General features: G+C 39.1%; 1 protein-coding gene across 3 annotated transcripts; it reads left to right on the top strand.

Moving 5' to 3' along the window:
• The first annotated feature begins 874 nt into the window (after positions 1-874).
• LOC103723851 (calmodulin-binding protein 60 A-like) lies at positions 875-21122 on the top strand. Of its 3 annotated transcripts, XR_005506984.1 has the most exons (8): positions 875-1244; positions 1396-1462; positions 6934-6986; positions 7122-7615; positions 18772-18932; positions 19300-19503; positions 19602-20515; positions 20632-21122. XR_005506984.1 is itself a non-coding variant. In XM_039115999.1 (7 exons), exons 1-7 carry the CDS (start codon positions 1153-1155, stop codon positions 20253-20255), a joined length of 1725 nt encoding a protein of 574 aa, XP_038971927.1. In that variant the 5' UTR covers positions 875-1152; the 3' UTR covers positions 20256-20557. The 3 variants fall into 3 exon arrangements, 2 of the variants coding, with proteins under 2 accessions (XP_038971927.1, XP_038971928.1); XM_039115999.1 differs by lacking the exon at positions 20632-21122 and having other exon boundaries at positions 19602-20557; XM_039116000.1 differs by lacking the exon at positions 20632-21122 and having other exon boundaries at positions 876-1227; positions 19602-20557.
• The last annotated feature ends 52 nt before the right edge of the window (positions 21123-21174 follow it).

Below are 21174 nucleotides of genomic sequence, written 5' to 3'. Positions count from 1 at the left end.
TTTCCACCATCGCTCATCGCAAAATTTAGCCTACATCCTCTTCATCGGACACGTGCGATATGCTGATTAGTCACGACGATGGAGGGAACACAGCACCCAACAGCGCACCTCGTCGCGGTCTTCGTAACGGTTAGTTATCAAAGCAGAGTAGCCGGTCGGACGGTGGCAAAGTACGACAGTCAAAAAAAAAAAAAAAAAGGCGGATCCGACATAAGCCTAGACACGTGTAAAGCACCCGAATCTTACGGTGAACAAACGGCGGGTACAACTTTCCAAAGCTGCCGTTGCTTGAATATTTTTGTTATTAATAATAAAAAATTTTATTAACAAGTTTTGAGATTCTTGTTATTTCAATCAATACTTTGAAAAATATATATTAAAAAAAAACCCATGAATCAATGAAACTTGTTTTTGTAGCGCACAATAACTCTCCCTTGCAAATACTAATCCTTCGATGCCATGTAGTAAAAAAAAAAAAAAAACTTTTAATATGAATTACTCAATTATTTTTATTTTAAATAAAAACTTATTTTCAAGTAAATGTTTAAAATAAGGCTGTTTAATTAACGTCCGGCATGCCGGGCCGTGGGAGCGACGCCGCCGGTCCGGTACAAGCGCGGGAGGAGGTGGTACGAAGGATTCGCCTTCATCCACCGTCGGATCGCCCATGTGCACAGCTCTCAAAGCGACCAGCGGATGAGCCAACGGTGGATTCGCCTGAAGGAAGGTGAATACTCCCTTCGTGTGAAAGATCCAACCCTCTTCCCAAGCGCGTGGATGGCGACGCCTTTACTTCTGAGACGCGCTTTCTGTGGGCCCCACTCCACCTTCATATCATCTCTCCCTCTCCTCCTCTCTTCCAATTTCCCTCTCTCTGTCCTCCACATAAGTATAGGAAGAAGCCCACTCGAATTCACGGGGTATTAACTTAAAACGAGATTACAGGCGTCGTTAAAGGGAGGAGAAGGGAAGGGAAGCGAAAAGAGAAGAATCCAAAAGAGGGTACGCACCAAAAGACGGCGGCGGTGGAGGCGATAAGCACCAATCCCAGCACCAACGCCGGCGAGACTTTTGAGATCGAAAGGATAGATCGATAGAGTAGGTGCCGGGGGGGGAAGAGGGTATTCGGAGTCCCGTCATCGCCCGAGCGAGATGTCGCAGAAGCGGCAGCCCGAGGGGGGCAAGCCCGAGGGGAGCAAGGCGGGATCAGACGAGAAGCGCCAGAAGGTTCCCTCCTTCAGAGCGTCGGTGTTTTCCCATCTTCTTAATCCTTCTCTCTCTCTCTCTCTCTCTCTCTCTCTCTCTCTCTTTTTTAAAGATTTTATGTCTATTCATGTAGTGCTGGATTTGTTTGGTCTTCTGAGGATTGAGGGGATTCTTTTGAATGCTTGTCAGGATTGTGGAGAAGGCAATTCAGTTGGACCAGCTTCAGAAGCTGTTCGAACCTTTGGTTCGAAAAGTTGTGAGTGTTCCTATTCCTGCCTCTTGATCATGAACTTGAAATATGTCGGTGAAAATAGTTGGATTGCAAGGGTTGGTGAAGTTTTGTGTTGTCCTCCCACTTGCCCGTAGAGTCAAGCAGTCGACCTCTGCTCAAAATAATTAATAATATAATCGACAGAAAGAGGATAAAACTGACAGATTGTATCAATAATATTTTATGTTTTCAACAAGAATAGATGCAAGAACGACGATAAACATCTTACAGATGGCCATTTCTTTTTTATTTTTTAAGAAAGCCGTATTTCTCTAAACCATCTAGTCTCACCTTATGGTATGAAAGGTCTAATTGCTTGAATGTTGGAACCATCATTGCTGACCTAATTGGTGCAGATGACAAACCTGAACCTAACCTGACTATACTTGGGTGAGTTTCCAGCAGCCGGAAAATGAAAATCCCTTAACCAAACATTATTTCAAACATATTCCTATACATAGATATAATATCAACATACTAATTATTTTTATTTAGTTTACTGTCGAATAGCTTATTATGCTAATTTATTGTAAACCCGAAAGATGAAACTGTTTCATCCTATGTTACTTGACCCTTTAATTAGCGTAATGTACCTGCACCTGACACTTCAACATTGGCATTGGTATGGCACTTGGACACGGCTCTATAAGAAGAAATTCTTAAATAATAATATTTTCTGATGCTTAGACATGTACCAACACCCGATACATGCACTTGAGTCTATGTCGCATAGATTTGATCAAGTTTCTCATGCCATTATTTTGATTCTCGTGTAAATCCACATAACTATTTATGAAGTTTATAAATATTTTCTTGTTTGGGAACTATATTACCCTTATTTAATCTGTATATATTATTAAATATATTATTGATAACATATGACATATGTTATATGTATTATAAGGTTGAATGGTTATGCTTTTATGTATTATAATGTGTATCTTATATAGTAGATATTTCTTTTTCTGGTTTTCCATTTGAGGTGGTTTTTTACATCCATTTGGTGGATTATTAGTTTCCATATAGATGATAAAATTACTAATACTCTGAGTTCCATGATCCTAGCTACATGGTTGTATGTGTCAAAATAGCTTGAAAATTATTCTACTGTATGAACATTTATTGTAAGGCTGTGACTATGAGAGCTGAGTTGTTCTCTGATAAGGTACTAGTGCATGGTGGTGATTCACTACCTTGTTCGAATTAATCTTGAATCTATACTATGATTGTTGTTTGTAGATCTCTGATCCAATGCTTCTACCTTATGACTATGTTCACTATTCGTAACCTCCAATTCATTTAAACTTTAAACTAACACTAAATGGAGGTTCTAGTCCATGAGACACCTCCATCCTTTGCACGGTACAAGTTGCTCAATATTTTCTTGTGTTTTCTTATTTTAAAAAAGAAAAGAAAATCATGAGTGATTGTTGGAGATAAAAAATAAATATTTTCCATTTTTTATTCTTCTTTTCTTTTCTTTTCTTTAGTGGATTCTCTCTCTAGGGAAGTGGGAGAATGTGATAGGAGTTTGTTGGGGAACATCCATTTAGGATACTGAATTTTGTTACGGGAAAAACTTTGTTACTTTTGTGATTCTTTTCTCTAGAAGCCTGGACACATTGAAGTGACTAGAGCTGCCTTCTCTTCAATCCACTTCCCAAGAGTTAGTGTGTACAAATTTCTCATGTACACAGATTTTGGAAATTGAGTTTTGTTACTCATCGAGCAAGTGTTGGGATGTTTCAGGAGTATAAGAAATTCCCTAGGCAGCCATATAATTAGAATAACACATAGGTTATATTGTATAGCTTTTTCATACAATAAAGTTGGGTGGGATGGAGTACCTATTATCTTCATGTTAAAGCTGTTGAGAATAAACTAAACATCCACTACAAATTCATAGTAGATTATAATTTGAAAGTTTGCCATGAATGTACCTGAAAGCACATGATGGCATGAAAGACTGCTGGAGCTTAATATCTTAGATAAGGGGTAATGGGAATGTGTGTGTGGAAGGAAAAGATAAACATAAATAAACAAAATAATATAAAGAGTTTAAAATTTCTGTGCCTGCAATCAAAAGCTATGAACTTAACCATGAAAGGCAAATAAATGCTGAGGATGGATGTAGAGAAGAAGAGGGGTGAGTTTGTAACAATAAATGAAAAGTGCTTCTACAATAGAAAAAAATCTAAAAGAACTTCTAGGTGAATCTAGGAAAAACCTAGCTTCTGGCTTCTCCTTTTGTGAGAATAACTTTTTTAAAAACTAGAAGCAACACCAAACATGCCCTAGGAGAGCCATGGCACTATATACCAGCAATTGTATGGACGTTATGATCCTACATATGTCTATCATCTTACCAAATCCATATATCTTTACCGATTAACCAATTCTCGATGCTGGAGTTGATACTAAAGAGATATACTTCCTCGTGAATTTATCTTGAATCGGGGCCTTTTGGCTCAACTTTATTCTAGTTTTGCCAAGGGAGCAAGCCCCATTTTTTACCTTGAATTGGTCAAAGAATTCTTGAGTTTTCGTGGAGGATTAGATCCAATAACAGGGGGCCTATGGCTGAGCGATATTGCACACCATCATTTAGCTATTGCTATTCTTTTCCTGATCGTTAGGACTAACTGGGGCATTGGTCATGGCCTTAAAGACATTTTAGAGGCTCATAAAGGTCCATTTACAGGCCAGGGCCATAAGGGCCTATATGAAATCCTACAACATCATGGTATGCTCAATATCTCTTAATCTGGCTATGTTAGGTTCTTTAACCATTATTGTAGCTCACCATATGTATTCCATGCCCCCCTATCCATACCTAGCTATTGATTATGTTACACATTTTTCGTTGTTCACACATCACATGTGGATCGGTGGATTTCTCATAGTTGGTGCTGCTGTACATATAGCTATTTTTATGGTAAGGGACCATGAACCAACTAGTCGATACAACGATCAATTAGATCATGTCCTTAGGCACCATGATGCAATCATATCACATCTTAACTGGGCATGTATATTTCTAGGTGATTAACAGGCTCGGGCTTCATTATTTCTGTTTGAAAAACTAGTAATCAGTCATGCTAGCTAGTTTAGTAAGTAATGTTTGGCACAAGCAATGCATGTGAATGATTTTATTGATGGCTATGGTTCTGTCACATGTGATGGATCTAACAGAAAGGCGTATCTGATTGATGATTTTGATCCGTTATCTAACACTTTTTTATATAATTATGGAGATTATTTTTCACATGGTTTTTGGATGCTTGGGGTCTCATCACATGCTACTTGTTTGCCACCCTAACACCATCTATAAAAGGCATGATTGGAAAAGAAAGAAAAGCGGACGATATAAGTGGAAGAGGAAAAGGAAAGCACAGTCTCAACAAAGCAGAGTTGGAGAGCTAGGAGATGCATCGATACGTTGTAATTGTTATCTTGGCCCTTAGCACATCACCCACTGTAATATGATACATCCCACTTTGTGAGCCTATATGATATCAAAATGTCAGCTGAGATTTTCTAACCAGTTGTATACCATCTTAAATTAATTCTAACTACAAATATTCAAATTAGTTTCCTAAAATAGTAGTAACTTCGGACTTTTGCTGATTTTTAAATATCTCGGTTACAAAGTTATCAGCAAATATCTCAGTCCTTTCCTGTTTTACTTTCCATTTCGGCCGAGATTTCAATATCATGGTCCATCTCGGTATCAGCTGCAATGTGATAGATGAGATCTCTGGTATTAAAATCCATGCTGAGCAGAGCATGAATAAGACTTTAAAGGTTTCACAAAAATACATTCAACCCTTTCAACGTTGTTATGAGTCACCTGGCTATGGGACAAGGTATCCAAAATCATTTGTATTTTTCAAGATCTGATAATAGCGTGGGCAACTTGCGGCCTATTTAGTAGTCTGTTTTTCCATTATCAGCCCCTTAAAACTGATAGCCTACTGGTAGACTGGTATGTAAGTATTGAAAAAGTAGTAAGATCAAGCCTGGAAAAGGCAACCATTTTTCTTTTCTTATTAAGTGAAGTTAATGTTATCATGTTAAATAAATTTTACTGTGCCAGCTCATTAAGTTTCCACATCGTGCGATACAGGACTGTCTAGATCAGACGCTTCATTAGTTTATCAACTTTTTTGCCAGATTGGATCTGTACGCAGCTGGTCCGAGTCAGACTCATTTGAACCAGCTAGTTCCATCCAATTTGGTTTTAAAAATAATGGTGTTGCCTCATAGTTAATGTCACATAATTATTCCTGTATTTAGAGGATCATTCACTCTTGCTAATATGTTAAATCAGAATCCTGTACATGATGGCTGTGCAAATTGATGTCCTTATCAATAACCTAATATTACACAAGGACAATTTCTTTTTTTTTAACAACTTGTATGTGATCTTACTTCTCAAAGATAAATCACTTAATTTGAAGGTAATTGTTTATTTTACAGTAATTAGTGACAGCCATAAGTTGAAGATCTTGTGCATGCCATGATGTCAACAATTGCCTTGGTTGTAGGGTTGCTTTAGTTTTCCAGCTGTCTAGGTTTTTACTTTTCCCTTCGTGTTGAAAGAATTAAGTACAGGTCCAGATTTTGATATCTTCTTAAACAGCTAAATTCTAAATTTACATGTGATGCTACTTATGAGTTTGATTCTACTGATCGTGATCATATGCTTTTACAATCATTGTTCAATTATGCTACTCATGTTTCATTGAATCAAGTGCACAACGCTCACTTCGGTGTACAAGTCCTTAGGTTGGAAGACTTTGTATTTTGTTTAGAGGTGGCATTACCTTGTTGTGTTTATTGCTAGTCAGGATCTAATCCTTCCACAAGCAATATCAGGGAAAAATGCCGTGTTTTATACGATGGTAAGTCTGGGAAAAATGCATGTCAAAGAACATAAATCAGAATCATTTTCTTTTAGAAAGAAGATCTAGGAATTCTTTTGGAGGATAGATTTTGGAGAAAAATATTATTTGCTAGGGACTAGTTTTGAATTGGGATATCATTTTCCTATTTGTCAAAGATGATGACATTTAGAGTGCTTTTGTTTTTGCATTTTCATTATGCATTTATTAGTATTATTATGTGTCTTTGCCGCCAGGTTTTGATTTGAAATTACACGGTGATCTAGGATAAAATTGATGTTGCGGGACTGGCAGCAAGTGTCAGGATCTTATTATTTTCTTTGAAGCAGATTGTAGGAGTCAACTGTCTTTTGCTAGTGGTGGTCATTGTTTTTCTGATTGGGATCTCTTTTTGATATCATGATGAGATAAGATGTGACGAAAAAAGGGATTGTGCAAGAGTTCTTTTTTCAGTTTTTGTGTCTGCATTTTACATTTATAAGTATTCTATAGAGAGTGTGTATAGAATGCTGCATGAAGACTTAATTCATATTCTCTTTCATTTCTCACCAGGTAAAAGAAGAAGTTGAATTGGCTCTAGCAAACCACTTGGCTAGCATGACTCCGTGAGAACTGACACTTACTGATGAACATTAATGTTTCTACTTGGAACTCAACAAAAATAAACCTTAACTTACTGTTTGACTAAATTTGTAGATAACATGTTTCTGTGTTTGATAGTTTTCTTTGTTATTGTACAGACAATGTGGAAAGCAGATATTTCCATCCACCTCAAGAACTTTACAACTACAGTTCAACAATAAGCTTTCTCTTCCAATATTCACTGGCTGTAGAATTGAAGGAGAGGACTATTCAGTCATAACTATAGCTTTAGTTGATGCCTTGACTGGGCAAGTTGTTGTGTCAGGTCCTGAGTCCTCGATGAAGGTGGAAATAGTAGTTCTAGAGGGAGACTTTGAAGGTGGTGAAGAGGAGAATTGGACATACGAGGAATTTAGAAGTAATATTGTTAGGGAAAGGGAAGGCAAGCGATCACTCCTTACTGGGGATGCCCTTGTAGAACTTAATAAAGGGTTTGGTGTGATAGGAGAGCTGTCTTTTACTGATAACTCCAGCTGGACTCGAAGTCGAAAATTCAGGCTAGGGGCAAAGGTTGTGGATGGCTACTTTAGTGGAATGAGAGTAAGGGAAGCCAGGACTGAGCCATTCATGGTTAAGGATCATCGTGGAGAGTGTAAGTTTATCAAAAAAAATTTTTTATTTTCTGTTTGTATGATTGTTTACGTCATGTATATTAGTATTCTTGTTCATTAGTCTAGATTCTCATGGTACTTTTTCATGCTGAATTACTCATGGGATGCCGTTGATGCACCTATGTTAATTAGACATAAGAAGAATAGCCTTTGGGTGTTTTTGCTTATTGACTTTATCAGCTTGAAAAAGAGATGCCTGACATGTTATTATCTATGCTATAATTCATATTCTATATGTTTGTTTCATACTGTATTCTTAAATTATATTTCAAAGTTTTAATAGTGCCTTTAAAATATATGTATAAACAGGTCATTTTACATATATACATACACAATTGATATGTAGAGAAACTCGTGATATGCATGATAATTTGTGGAAAATCTTGATATGCTAATCCAAAATAAGAACACTTAGAAAAATACGGAGCGAGCCATACAACACGTGCTTAGTTTTTATTTGATAATTGATAGCACGATTGTTACTAATGAAAAAAATTCATTTCAAGTTTGGTTGTTGTAAGTACTTATTTAGCATATTTTTGTCACGCCCCAAATTCAGAACATAACACGGACATGCTACCAAGGGGTACAACCCACGATAACACGAAGCCAACATTACATTTAATCTTCAAATCCATCTTAAACAAAATATAATAAATAGAAGTTTAATTTTATTATCCATTAAATGTAACCAATACTGGTTTAGAGCGTCTTTCCAAACATAAATACCAAGCCCATAATCCTCAATATTCAAAAAAAAAAAATCATTAACTACAAATTCATAATCAACTTAAAATACTAAAATTCTTCTACAAAATCGCCAAGCTTGCTAGCGTGAACTCTAAGCTTGGATCATCCTTCATTCCTATCAACCCTATTCATTTGGAGAGAGAAAAATAAAACTAGAAATATATGAGCGACAGCTCAATAAGTAAATCTTACTTTACCTTACCGAATCAAGCATAGGTTTTTTCATGTCAATGCATCATTTAAGAAAAATAACAGATATTCCAAAATAAGCATTTCATAATACAGTATATCAAGTCATAAAACAAATCATGCATGGACAAATCATCCATCTTTCATAAACATAGTTCTGTTTATAGTGCAAATGAATTTGTAAATCATTCTTCACATCATTTAATCCTATTATGGATCAAAACATTGCTCATAGATATTCGTGCTATGGTCACTATAACCCGTGACAGGGCCATCTTCTTAATCGACAAGATATCATAGTTCGTATTTGTAATAACCCCAAAATTTTTTTTTTATTTTTATTTTTTTATATAAAAAAAGGATAGAATAGTCCTTTAAAATTGATATAAGGGGTAAAATTGGAAGGAATCAAAAGTTAATGGCATAATAGTAGATGCGTTGAAGTGTTGGGGCAAAATGGGAAGGAATCAAAAGATAATGGCATAATTGCAGATATATCGAAGTGGCAAGGGCAAAATGGGAAATTAATAATATTAAAAAAAGGGTGAATAGTGTTTTGATGTGATTTAATTAGAGGGTTGTGCTGTCGGTGGAATGAAACCGAGAGAGAGGGAGTCTCAGGCGTGAAACAGAGAGGAAAGAAAGAAAGAAAAAGAGAAGAAGAAGAAGAAAGAAGAAGAGGAAGGGGATTCGAGAGGGAAAGGGATCCCGGTTGCACTTCCAGCTGAAGGGAAAAGTGTAGATCTCCTTCCCCTCTACGCAAGGACCTCGATTTCCAAAAAGAAAAAGGTAAATATCCATCTCTATCTAGTCTTTTGATGACATTAGGCTATACAAAGGGTGGATATAGTCTAGAGGGGTCGGATAAGGGTTGTAGAGGTGGTTAAAAGAAGAAGAATCGGATTTTGACAAATTTTTCCGGCACTACGGAAAAACTGTGTCGAAGTCCCAACTTCGGCGAATTATTAAGGGGGTCAAACGACCTCCGATAGTAATGCATGTTACCTCTTTGGAATCCCCTATGAGTGTAGAATGTTAGGTAAAAATTTCATCAAATTTGGAGTCCTGAAAGTGGATCAAAACCGGGATGAAGTAACCCACTGTCAGTTCGGGTTACTGTTCATCCGGGTGGAAAATAGGGGATTTCATGCTATAATAGAGTATTAAGCCTAGATCAAGCTAAAAGGGACCTTGTACTCATGCAAAGGAGTCCCTAATACATATAAATGGTGAGTTAATTAATTAAAAAGAAAAAGAAGAAAGAAAAGAAAAGATTTAGGGAACAGGGGAGTTGAATCAATTAAAGTTTCCTATGTTATAATTGGCACGTAGATTATAGCCCTTGATACAAGACTAAATGTATTGTAAATGCATGTCACAGTTGGGCAAGAAGCTAGGGAACAAGAGGAAGAAGTCCCCTGCTGCCTACTGTAAAATTCTAGAGGCGTATCGAGGCCGTGCCGGATTGACAGGTGAGTGGGAGTCATGTACTTTGCACCATGAGCATCCTTAATTCATTTTCATGAATACCGCCAAGTGTGAATTGATTCCACTTGTGCATATTGATTGATATTGTAGTAGATTCTTCTATAATCTTGTTTCTCCATACTTGATTATACTCTTTTATGAGTAGTTAAATTGGATTTGAATTGTGAAATGATTTCTTTTGTAAATTAATTTCATTTCCTCTATTTCAAAGATTTGTAGAGCCTTTTTAGTGGTATATTGAGTTGTATTGCACTTCCTTGACCCTCACTCCCAACCCTGATGTTAGTTTATGATTGGGTCGGAGTCGAGTGAGTGGTAGTCTTGATCATACTCCTTTTTAGTAGAGTATTGGGAGGGTGCATTATGGCATTCATGCATGGCTTGGCAGTATCTGCAGGACACCTATAGTCGATGGGGGTTGAACATCGGCCTTTGTGCACATAGTAGCCTTCTGGGTGGGCGGAGCCCAGTCCCTTCCTAGGGGGGGACACGGCCCTAGGCGTAGGATCGGCCGGTCCTACGACTTATATTCTGCTTGCCGCCGGGCATAGTAAGACCCCGCGAGGTGCAGTATGGCTTTCCGCGGATGTAGAATTCCCGCGAGGTGCCGTTTAGTATGTAGATGTGAGATGGATTTCTGTTCTGGATACTGGCCAGCATTTATATGATCAGTGTGGTGTCTTATCCTGCATATGCATGTGACAGTAGGGAGTTGTTGCTGGTTCGCCTGGGGCGTAAAACCCACCTCCCGATAGCTGTCTAGCATTTATGTTATCGGTATGGTGTCTTATCCTGCATATGCATGTGACAGTAGGGAGTTGTTGCTGGTTCGCCTGGAGCGTAAAACCCACCTCCCGACAGCTGTCTAGTGATGATTTACATATTGGTGTGGTGTCATATTCGATGTATGCATATGGCAGTAGAGAGTTGTTGCTGGTTCGCCTGGGGCGTAAAACCCACCTCCCGATAGCTGTCTTGTTGATGATTCAGCCTATTGACACCTGATTTATATGATTCAGTACTATGACCTGTTGAACATATTCATGAGTAGCATATATGTTGACTTGATTATTCCATATATGCTTCAGATGAGTTGATATTGATTGTGGTGATATTGATGATTTACTCCATATTCTTTATGTTGAGTTCATGTTCATCTTGTTATTGATCTTGAGATTTTACCTCGAGCCATGATTATATCTTGTCTCATGTGCATAGTACTCTCTACTCCACTCACTGAGTATTTATATACTCACTCCCCAGTTTGATGTTTTTGATTGCAGGAAAGGTATTGTATAGAGAGGAGCAGGATTAGTGGTTGCCTGCTAGCTGTGCCGCTCCATAGTATAGTATAGTATAGTATAATGTAGATAGAGGTTTATCCCCTTTTGGTGTATTATAAACCTTCTATTATATATAGTGCATAGTTACAGTCATAGATCCTGTTGTGGATATGGGTTTGACCATGGATGGATTGGGAAGCAGGTATATATATGTGTGCAGATCAGTTGTGTGCCTGTGATAATGTATTGCTATATATTGTCCAGGTTTATATGTGACAGATTATGTGATTGCTGCTCTGACAGGTAGTATGTTGTATGTATTGAGATAATCCTGACAGGTCACTATAGGAAAAGTGATCATTTTGTGGATGCATCATGCCAAATTTTTCAAGATTTATTGATGATTGATAGGTAGTAGGGTTCTACGCGGTGGCTGGTGGCCTTATGCCTACCCGCACCCTAGGACCGTCGCGGCGGCCCGCCGGGAACGGGGCGGGGGTCGTGACAAAGCTTGGTATCAGAGCAAAGGTTAAGAAGAGTCCTGTCAGAGCAATAGGATGAGTCAGGATTAAGTATAGGATTATACTATGGAGCATAGGATTTTTCTGTATGTTATTTTATGAGTCATTTACAATTCAGTAAAATATATTATGACTCAGTGTGTAATAACTGCCATCTCTCTTGATTCTTTTAGAGACATATAAAAAAATACCTCCAAGGAGAGGACCTGCTCATCCTGGAAAGAGGATGGAGCCAGATATAGCATTGGATGCGGGTTCCGCACATGTCGAGCCCCAAAGAGAAAAATCTCCTCCTGCTGATAGACGGAGGGTTGATGATCAAGGAGAGGTAGGAAGTAGAGATGCATTGATGGAACAGTTACTGGCGGAGAATCAGGCTCTGAGGGAGCAGATTGCTCGGGGGAAACCTCCTGCCCCGTCAGTAGTATCTATCCCACCTCCTGTACCTGTGCCAAGAAGTTTGGCCAGGCGGGCTCTAGATGATGAGGGGATTACTGTACAGGAATTTCTTAGGCTCAGAACCCCGGAGTTTAAGGGGAAAGAAGGTGAAGATCCCCAGAGATTCTTGGAGGAGACTTAAAAGATGATACGGAGACTGCCCTGTTCTGATGCAAGAGCTATAGAACTTGTAGGGCTTACAATGAAGGAAGATGCCTGGGACTGGTACCAGAGGCATATGGAGGACAGATTGTACAGTAGGAATCCTCCAACCTGGGAAGAGTTCAGGCAAGCAGTGATGGATGAGTTTTTGTCTCCGGCTGAGAGGCAAAATCGGGCTCTTCAGTTTGAGAGGCTGAAGCAGATGCCCGGAATGAGCGTATCTGAGTACGCTCGTGAGTTCACTAGATTTGGGGAAGTATGCTCCTTACATCATCCCCATTGAAGCTGCCAGGATAGAAAGATTCAGGCGGGGCTTGATTTTTCCGCTTTATAATGCAGTACTGGCAGTAGAGGTCCCCACCTTGTCTAGGCTGATAGATAAAGCAAAACAGTGGGAGACCAGAAACAAAGAAGAAAGAGCTGAAAGAGAATAGAGGAAAATAAGTATGGGGAAAGGGCAAAGCAGCAGAGGTAGATCTGAGGAAGTAGATCTCTCGGAGGGCCCGATGGAGCAGTCTGTACGCTCAGCTCCACCTGCCCCACGTAAGAGGAAATGGAGGGAAAGAGGTCAATCACAAGATACTTTTCTACCATCAGTACCTCGTCCTCCAGTCACTATGGCCAGAACTGAATCTAGGTTCCAATCATGGCCAGTATGTGGCATATGTGGGAAGCAGCACCCTGGTAGATGCAGAATGGGTCAGGGAGTGTGCTACAGATGTGGACAGCCGGGTCATTTTGTTAGAGAATGCTCGCAGGGTGCCACCCAGCAGTTTGTGCCTTTGGCATCCTACCCTTCTATGCAGATGGACAGGCCTAGTAGTAGGGAGCCTGTAGGCAGAGGCAGAGGTCAAGCACAAACATCACAGCAGAGTGCTGGACCATCTCAGTCATCAGCTCCAGTAGGCAGAGGGCAAGGAAGGGTGTTCACGGTAAATCCACAAGAGGCACAGGCATTAAATGTAGCTGTGACAGGTATGCTCCTTATTGATAAGATTAAAACTAGAGTGTTGTTTGATTGTGGAGCTACCCATTCATTTGTGTTCCCTTATTTTGCTAAAAAGTTAGCTAAGGATAAGATATTAATGTATATCCCCTTAGCTATTAGTACACCTGTAGGGGATAGTATAGAAGCGAAGTATGTATATCCTACCTATGTGGTAGAGATAGAAGGTAAAACACTCCTAATTTATTTGATTCCCAATACCACACTGAGCAGAATATGAAGAGCAGATACACTCACCCCTTTGAGTAATCAGGTAATTTACTCTTTTAAATTCGAGGACGAATTTTATATAAGGGGGGGAGGATGTAATAACCCCAAAATTTTTTTTTTATTTTTATTTTTTTATATAAAAAAAGGATAGAATAGTCCTTTAAAATTGATATAAGGGGTAAAATTGGAAGGAATCAAAAGTTAATGGCATAATAGTAGATGCGTTGAAGTGTTGGGGCAAAATGGGAAGGAATCAAAAGATAATGGCATAATTGCAGATATATCGAAGTGGCAAGGGCAAAATGGGAAATTAATAATATTAAAAAAAGGGTGAATAGTGTTTTGATGTGATTTAATTAGAGGGTTGTGCTGTCGGTGGAATGAAACCGAGAGAGAGGGAGTCTCAGGCGTGAAACAGAGAGGAAAGAAAGAAAGAAAAAGAGAAGAAGAAGAAGAAGAAAGAAGAAGAGGAAGGGGATTCGAGAGGGAAAGGGATCCCGGTTGCACTTCCAGCTGAAGGGAAAAGTGTAGATCTCCTTCCCCTCTACGCAAGGACCTCGATTTCCAAAAAGAAAAAGGTAAATATCCATCTCTATCTAGTCTTTTGATGACATTAGGCTATACAAAGGGTGGATATAGTCTAGAGGGGTCGGATAAGGGTTGTAGAGGTGGTTAAAAGAAGAAGAATCGGATTTTGACAAATTTTTCCGGCACTACGGAAAAACTGTGTCGAAGTCCCAACTTCGGCGAATTATTAAGGGGGTCAAACGACCTCCGATAGTAATGCATGTTACCTCTTTGGAATCCCCTATGAGTGTAGAATGTTAGGTAAAAATTTCATCAAATTTGGAGTCCTGAAAGTGGATCAAAACCGGGATGAAGTAACCCACTGTCAGTTCGGGTTACTGTTCATCCGGGTGGAAAATAGGGGATTTCATGCTATAATAGAGTATTAAGCCTAGATCAAGCTAAAAGGGACCTTGTACTCATGCAAAGGAGTCCCTAATACATATAAATGGTGAGTTAATTAATTAAAAAGAAAAAGAAGAAAGAAAAGAAAAGATTTAGGGAACAGGGGAGTTGAATCAATTAAAGTTCCCTATGTTATAATTGGCACGTAGATTATAGCCCTTGATACAAGACTAAATGTATTGTAAATGCATGTCACAGTTGGGCAAGAAGCTAGGGAACAAGAGGAAGAAGTCCCCTGCTGCCTACTGTAAAATTCTAGAGGCGTATCGAGGTCGTGCCGGATTGACAGGTGAGTGGGAGTCATGTACTTTGCACCATGAGCATCCTTAATTCATTTTCATGAATACCGCCAAGTGTGAATTGATTCCACTTGTGCATATTGATTGATATTGTAGTAGATTCTTCTATAATCTTGTTTCTCCAAACTTGATTATACTCTTTTATGAGTAGTTAAATTGGATTTGAATTGTGAAATGATTTCTTTTGTAAATTAATTTCATTTCCTCTATTTCAAAGATTTGTAGAGCCTTTTTAGTGGTATATTGAGTTGTATTGCACTTCCTTGACCCTCACTCCCAACCCTGATGTTAGTTTATGATTGGGTCGGAGTCGAGTGAGTGGTAGTCTTGATCATACTCCTTTTTAGTAGAGTATTGGGAGGGTGCATTATGGCATTTATGCATGGCTTGGCAGTATCTGCAGGACACCTATAGTCGATGGGGGTTGAACATCGGCCTTTGTGCACATAGTAGCCTTCTGGGTGGGCGGAGCCCAGTCCCTTCCTAGGGGGGGACACGGCCCTAGGCGTAGGATCGGCCGGTCCTACGACTTATATTCTGCTTGCCGCCGGGCATAGTAAGACCCCGCGAGGTGCAGTATGGCTTTCCGCGGATGTAGAATTCCCGCGAGGTGCCGTTTAGTATGTAGATGTGAGATGGATTTCTGTTCTGGATACTGGCCAGCATTTATATGATCAGTGTGGTGTCTTATCCTGCATATGCATGTGACAGTAGGGAGTTGTTGCTGGTTCGCCTGGGGCGTAAAACCCACCTCCCGATAGCTGTCTAGCATTTATGTTATCGGTATGGTGTCTTATCCTGCATATGCATGTGACAGTAGGGAGTTGTTGCTGGTTCGCCTGGGGCGTAAAACCCACCTCCCGACAGCTGTCTAGTGATGATTTACATATTGGTGTGGTGTCATATTCGATGTATGCATATGGTAGTAGAGAGTTGTTGCTGGTTCGCCTGGGGCGTAAAACCCACCTCCCGATAGCTGTCTTGTTGATGATTCAGCCTATTGACACCTGATTTATATGATTCAGTACTATGACCTGTTGAACATATTCATGAGTAGCATATATGTTGACTTGATTATTCCATATATGCTTCAGATGAGTTGATATTGATTGTGGTGATATTGATGATTTACTCCATATTCTTTATGTTGAGTTCATGTTCATCTTGTTATTGATCTTGAGATTTTACCTCGAGCCATGATTATATCTTGTCTCATGTGCATAGTACTCTCTACTCCACTCACTGAGTATTTATATACTCACTCCCCAGTTTGATGTTTTTGATTGCAGGAAAGGTATTGTATAGAGAGGAGCAGGATTAGTGGTTGCCTGCTAGCTGTGCCGCTCCATAGTATAGTATAGTATAGTATAATGTAGATAGAGGTTTATCCCCTTTTGGTGTATTATAAACCTTCTATTATATATAGTGCATAGTTACAGTCATAGATCCTGTTGTGGATATGGGTTTGACCATGGATGGATTGGGAAGCAGGTATATATATGTGTGCAGATCAGTTGTGTGCCTGTGATAATGTATTGCTATATATTGTCCAGGTTTATATGTGACAGATTATGTGATTGCTGCTCTGACAGGTAGTATGTTGTATGTATTGAGATAATCCTGACAGGTCACTATAGGAAAAGTGATCATTTTGTGGATGCATCATGCCAAATTTTTCAAGATTTATTGATGATTGATAGGTAGTAGGGTTCTACGCGGTGGCTGGTGGCCTTATGCCTACCCGCACCCTAGGACCGTCGCGGCGGCCCGCCGGGAACGGGGCGGGGGTCGTGACAGTATTCGTTACCAACTTTAACCCATTGGCAGAGGGCCGTTTTCGTTGGATGCTAGCTCTAGGATGTCGATTTCTCCAATTCTAGGGATCATACATAGCTATCTGAAAGCCTTTAGAAAACTTATATCTTTTTCTTAAAACATACACATAAATAAATGAAAACGTTAAATGGCATGATCAGATTCATATTTCATAATAAAGTTATTTTCATTAAAACATTCATGGAAGTATTTTTCATAATAAAGCATGATTTTTATAACACATATGTTGATCTATATTTTTTAGAAAAAATGACATTTTCATCTTTCATGTCTCGTGTTGGAAATATGTTGTTTTTCCTACTGTTTGATCTGATGTAATGTGGAATGTAATATGAATCTATTATCGATTGCAGCTAAAAAGCTATCCTATTATTGAATGATCTCGTTTATAATGCCGTATTTTGACCTTCAAATCTTGAGAATTTGTGTTGGAATTTCTGGACTGCAATCTTATTTATTTCTGCAGTCTCTCTCTCCCTCTCTCTCTCTCTCCCTCTCTCTCTCTGTGTGTGTGTGTGTGTGTGTGTAAAAGTGTATGCATAAAACCGGCATCAACATTCCAATTGATGAAGCTGAGCTACTAGGGCTGCGTGAATGCTTTTTCACAAACTACTTTGAGGGCTCGTTTGGTTCGCAGGAAAAGGAGGGGGGAAAGTGTAGTCAACGGGAAAGTAATGAAATGCCTCTTGTTTGGTTGGAGTTTTCAAAGGAGAGAGATGGGAAAGTTACTTTCCCATGGGAATATGATTCCCACATTTCATGGGAAAGTCTTTCCCATGAGAAACATGGGAAAGTTACTTTCCCATGAGGTGGGAATTACTCCTTTTTTATTTTTTCCCAAAAAGACCCTTCAGTATTAAAGAAGCATTAAAGAGGCATTAAAGATCTAATTTTTATTAAGGGCATAATAGGAATTATACATAACTTTCCCAGGAAAGTGGATGGTCAACCAAACATAAGCACTTTGGAAATTTGTCACTTTTCCATGGTTAACCAAACATGCCAAAATACTTTCCTAGGGATCCTCTTCCTAGGAATCTAATTCCCAGGAATCATATTCCTAGAAGGGAAAGTACTTCCCGCGAACCAAACGAGCCCTGAAGGTTATCTTGGATCTTTTCTACTTGACCTTTGACATAAAGTGGAACTCCTTTCTATATTGAGGTTACTCAAGTCTTTGCTACACATGCCCACACCATCTTAGTTGATTCTTCATCACTATATCCTCTTGGCACAGGACAATCTAGGAGGCCAAGCTTTCATACTCAAACTGATGGAAGAACGGATGAGTGTTCTGATCTTTAGAAGTTGTTGAGGTTCAAGATAACAAAGTGGAAAGGTGTTTGATGGGATCTGTTACCAATGTTTTCATGCATCTTTGCATGTGTGTTTTTGTCAAAAATTTTGAGAACTTTCCTTGAAGTCCGTACGAGTTTGTGTTATCCTAATTCTAACTATATGGTTCACCTGATCCCACACTAGATGAGATTATCACATGACATATATGAGCTCCCTGCATTTCAAAGGATGCTATATGCAATAGCTTTCATTAAAAAAGATGAATAACTGAAAGGGAAACACTGTCATGCAAGGTATACATGCTATATTATTCCATGTGGTTAGAGTTTTTTTTGTTGAAGGGTTATAGCCACAAAAGGCCTTCAAGAAAGATACAACATTGGGCTCAGGAATCCATCTGTATAACATTGTTACAATATCTGGACAGAGCTTGCAGGCACCCTAATGATTCCATGAGCCACGGCATTGCCTTATTTTTAACAGCTCACTGAATTTCAGATATGTGTTGTCAAACTGTCCAGTCTTGGGGTTCTCTTTTCCTCACTAGTCAGGCATCACTGTTTTGCTTGTTTTTTCTTTGTCAGTCATATTGTTTTCAATATTATTGTGCCAAAGGTTGCTTACCTAATTGGCTTTACATGTATTTTGTTCTATAGCCATCTAAATTTTCATTTCCTTTTGCAGTGTACAAGAAGCATTATCCCCCATCACTTTCGGATGAAGTCTGGCGACTAGAGAAAATCGGTAAAGATGGTGCTTTTCACAAGCGTCTGAGCAGTGAAAATATCCATACTGTCAAGGATTTCTTGACCTTATTGGTCATGGATGCAACAAGGCTCCGAAATGTATTAGCCTGTCTCTTTATTGTTTTTTAGTAGATTATTTTGGTGTTTTATGCTTTCAAGTTTTCACCAACTTAACTAGCAATTATAGTTGCTTATGGAAAACAAAAGTCTGTGCATTTTTTATTTATTTTAAATTAATTTTTTGTCATAGTTCAAAGTATCAGCAGTGATACAGTGCTGCATGCCATGATGCTAGTCGCTAGTCCTGCTGTCATATCTAATTATACTTTGGTTGTGGTTATCATAGCCATTAAATAATTAAACATCTACTTATTTGCATTTATGGCATAAGTAAATTTCATCAACAAATATAAATCTTCCATCATATTCGCATTAACCATCACCTTTCTTTGCATAAGCTATGCAGATCTTGGGCAGTGGCATGTCTACTAAGATGTGGGAGGTCACCGTGGAACATGCTCGGACTTGCACAATCAGTGATCAGCCGCATGTTTACTATCCGAATGGTCACACAAAACCTGGGGTTGTATTCAATGTTGTGGGACAAGTGATGGGGTTAATTTCTGAGCAGCAATTTGTTGCTTTGAATAATCTTTCAGATAATGAAAAGGTGTGTATTTTCATTTACTGTTACCTCTTTGTCAGGATCTTTTCTTTTTTCATTAATCAGAAGTGAAAGTTGTTCCCACTTATTGGACATGTCAACAGGCAGAAGCACAAGTGGCTGTAAAACTTGCTTTTGAACATTGGAATGATGTGCTGACCTGTGACACTGGATCTATTTTGGGCAACACTTCAAATGCACCTCCTCCTTTTGCCTCAGGGTCACGATCCTCACAAGATAATGTGTACAACACTTTCCCAAGTCCTGTTAAAGCTGATGGCTTTGGTTTCACTCATGCAAGCATCCCATCACCAGACATTTTTTCCATAGGGGTCACAAGGGCCTCAGATGCTTATGGTCTGCAAGGTGTGGATAGTATGGAATCTAGATTTGAAGCCGAGTCAGAGAGTCTTATGGGCCGGGATGCTTTCAAAGACTCCAGAGACCTAGAAAAATTTTCCAACCCTTCAATTTATGACGAGTGTGGCAACCAGGCATTATTTGGTGAAGACAGTTTGCAGCAGTATATGAATTCTAACATCTCTTTGCTCTCGCATAGCCTTGGTGCAGATTCGGCTGACCTGGGAACTGCCGTCACCGGCTTCCTTGCAATGTCAGCAGCACGGACAGCAGCTGTCCATGGGAAAGCCTACAGAGGATGGAGGACATTGTTATCTGTGTTGAGATGGAGGTTCTCCATAAAGAGGATTGTGGCATTGAAGAAGAAAACGATACAGGGAAGGGGGAAATTTGGTTGAAAATATCTAAAAAAAGAATTGAAATTATAGAAAAGAATAAAGAGGTTTTAGTCTTCAGGAATGAAACTGGTCTTGGCTTGCAGATCAAAGGCCTTGTCTGTTTCTTTTGGTGTATAGAGTGTATTTCAAAATGTAATTGCCTCAGTTTTGGTACAGTTTTAGAAGAAACTATACATAGCGAAAAATGCTCTGTATATAATCAAACTGTGCTACAGTGGTTTTAATTCATCAAGGCACAGCTTGCTTAAGTGGAATAACAGGTTTGAAGTTTCAGAGTTGCAATAGCATGCACAATCTTCTTATGTGCAATTGCTCTTTTTCCTTTTTATGTGTGAATTGGCTTTCCAAATGCTGAAAGATTTCTTGCTTCATGTAGATACTTGGTTTCCGTTCCAGACTACACTCACGTTATGCGTGGATCCCTGGTTTTTTTGGGGCATCCTGATGAGGATAAGAGCCACTTGGAATGGTTTATTGGAGGGAATACCCCTAGGTATCTACTTTGAGTTCGAGTTGAGGCAGAATGTGCATGCATGCATCTATTTACAGGCATCGAGAGTATATTTACTCCTAGACAGCATACATGCACTTGGTAATTGTATAACTTGATCTCTGTTGACATGCTAAAACCCAAAAGCTCCATCATTGCTGCTTAAATTTTGATGGTAGACTTGCCGCAGAGAGTTCACTGAGTGCTACGGTGTGATGCAGGACATCGTGCATGGGATATCCTTGAGTTCATGCAAAAAGCAGTTGATGTTTCTGTACTCCAAAACTCAAGTTAGATGATTTTTTTTTTTTTCAATAAAGGTTGCATGAGATTCTTATATAGCTTAATTATGAAGCAGATTTTTTTATAGCTGAAAACAATTAATTACGAGTGTGTTTCCATTTAAAACCAACCCCCCAGGTGTTGGAT

The sequence above is a fragment of the Phoenix dactylifera genome, unplaced genomic scaffold, assembly GCF_009389715.1.
Source record: "Phoenix dactylifera cultivar Barhee BC4 unplaced genomic scaffold, palm_55x_up_171113_PBpolish2nd_filt_p 000046F, whole genome shotgun sequence".
Classification (NCBI taxonomy): Eukaryota; Viridiplantae; Streptophyta; class Magnoliopsida; order Arecales; family Arecaceae; genus Phoenix; species Phoenix dactylifera.
Note: the sequence above shows the minus strand (reverse complement) of the source record. Positions and strands in the feature narration are given on the sequence as shown.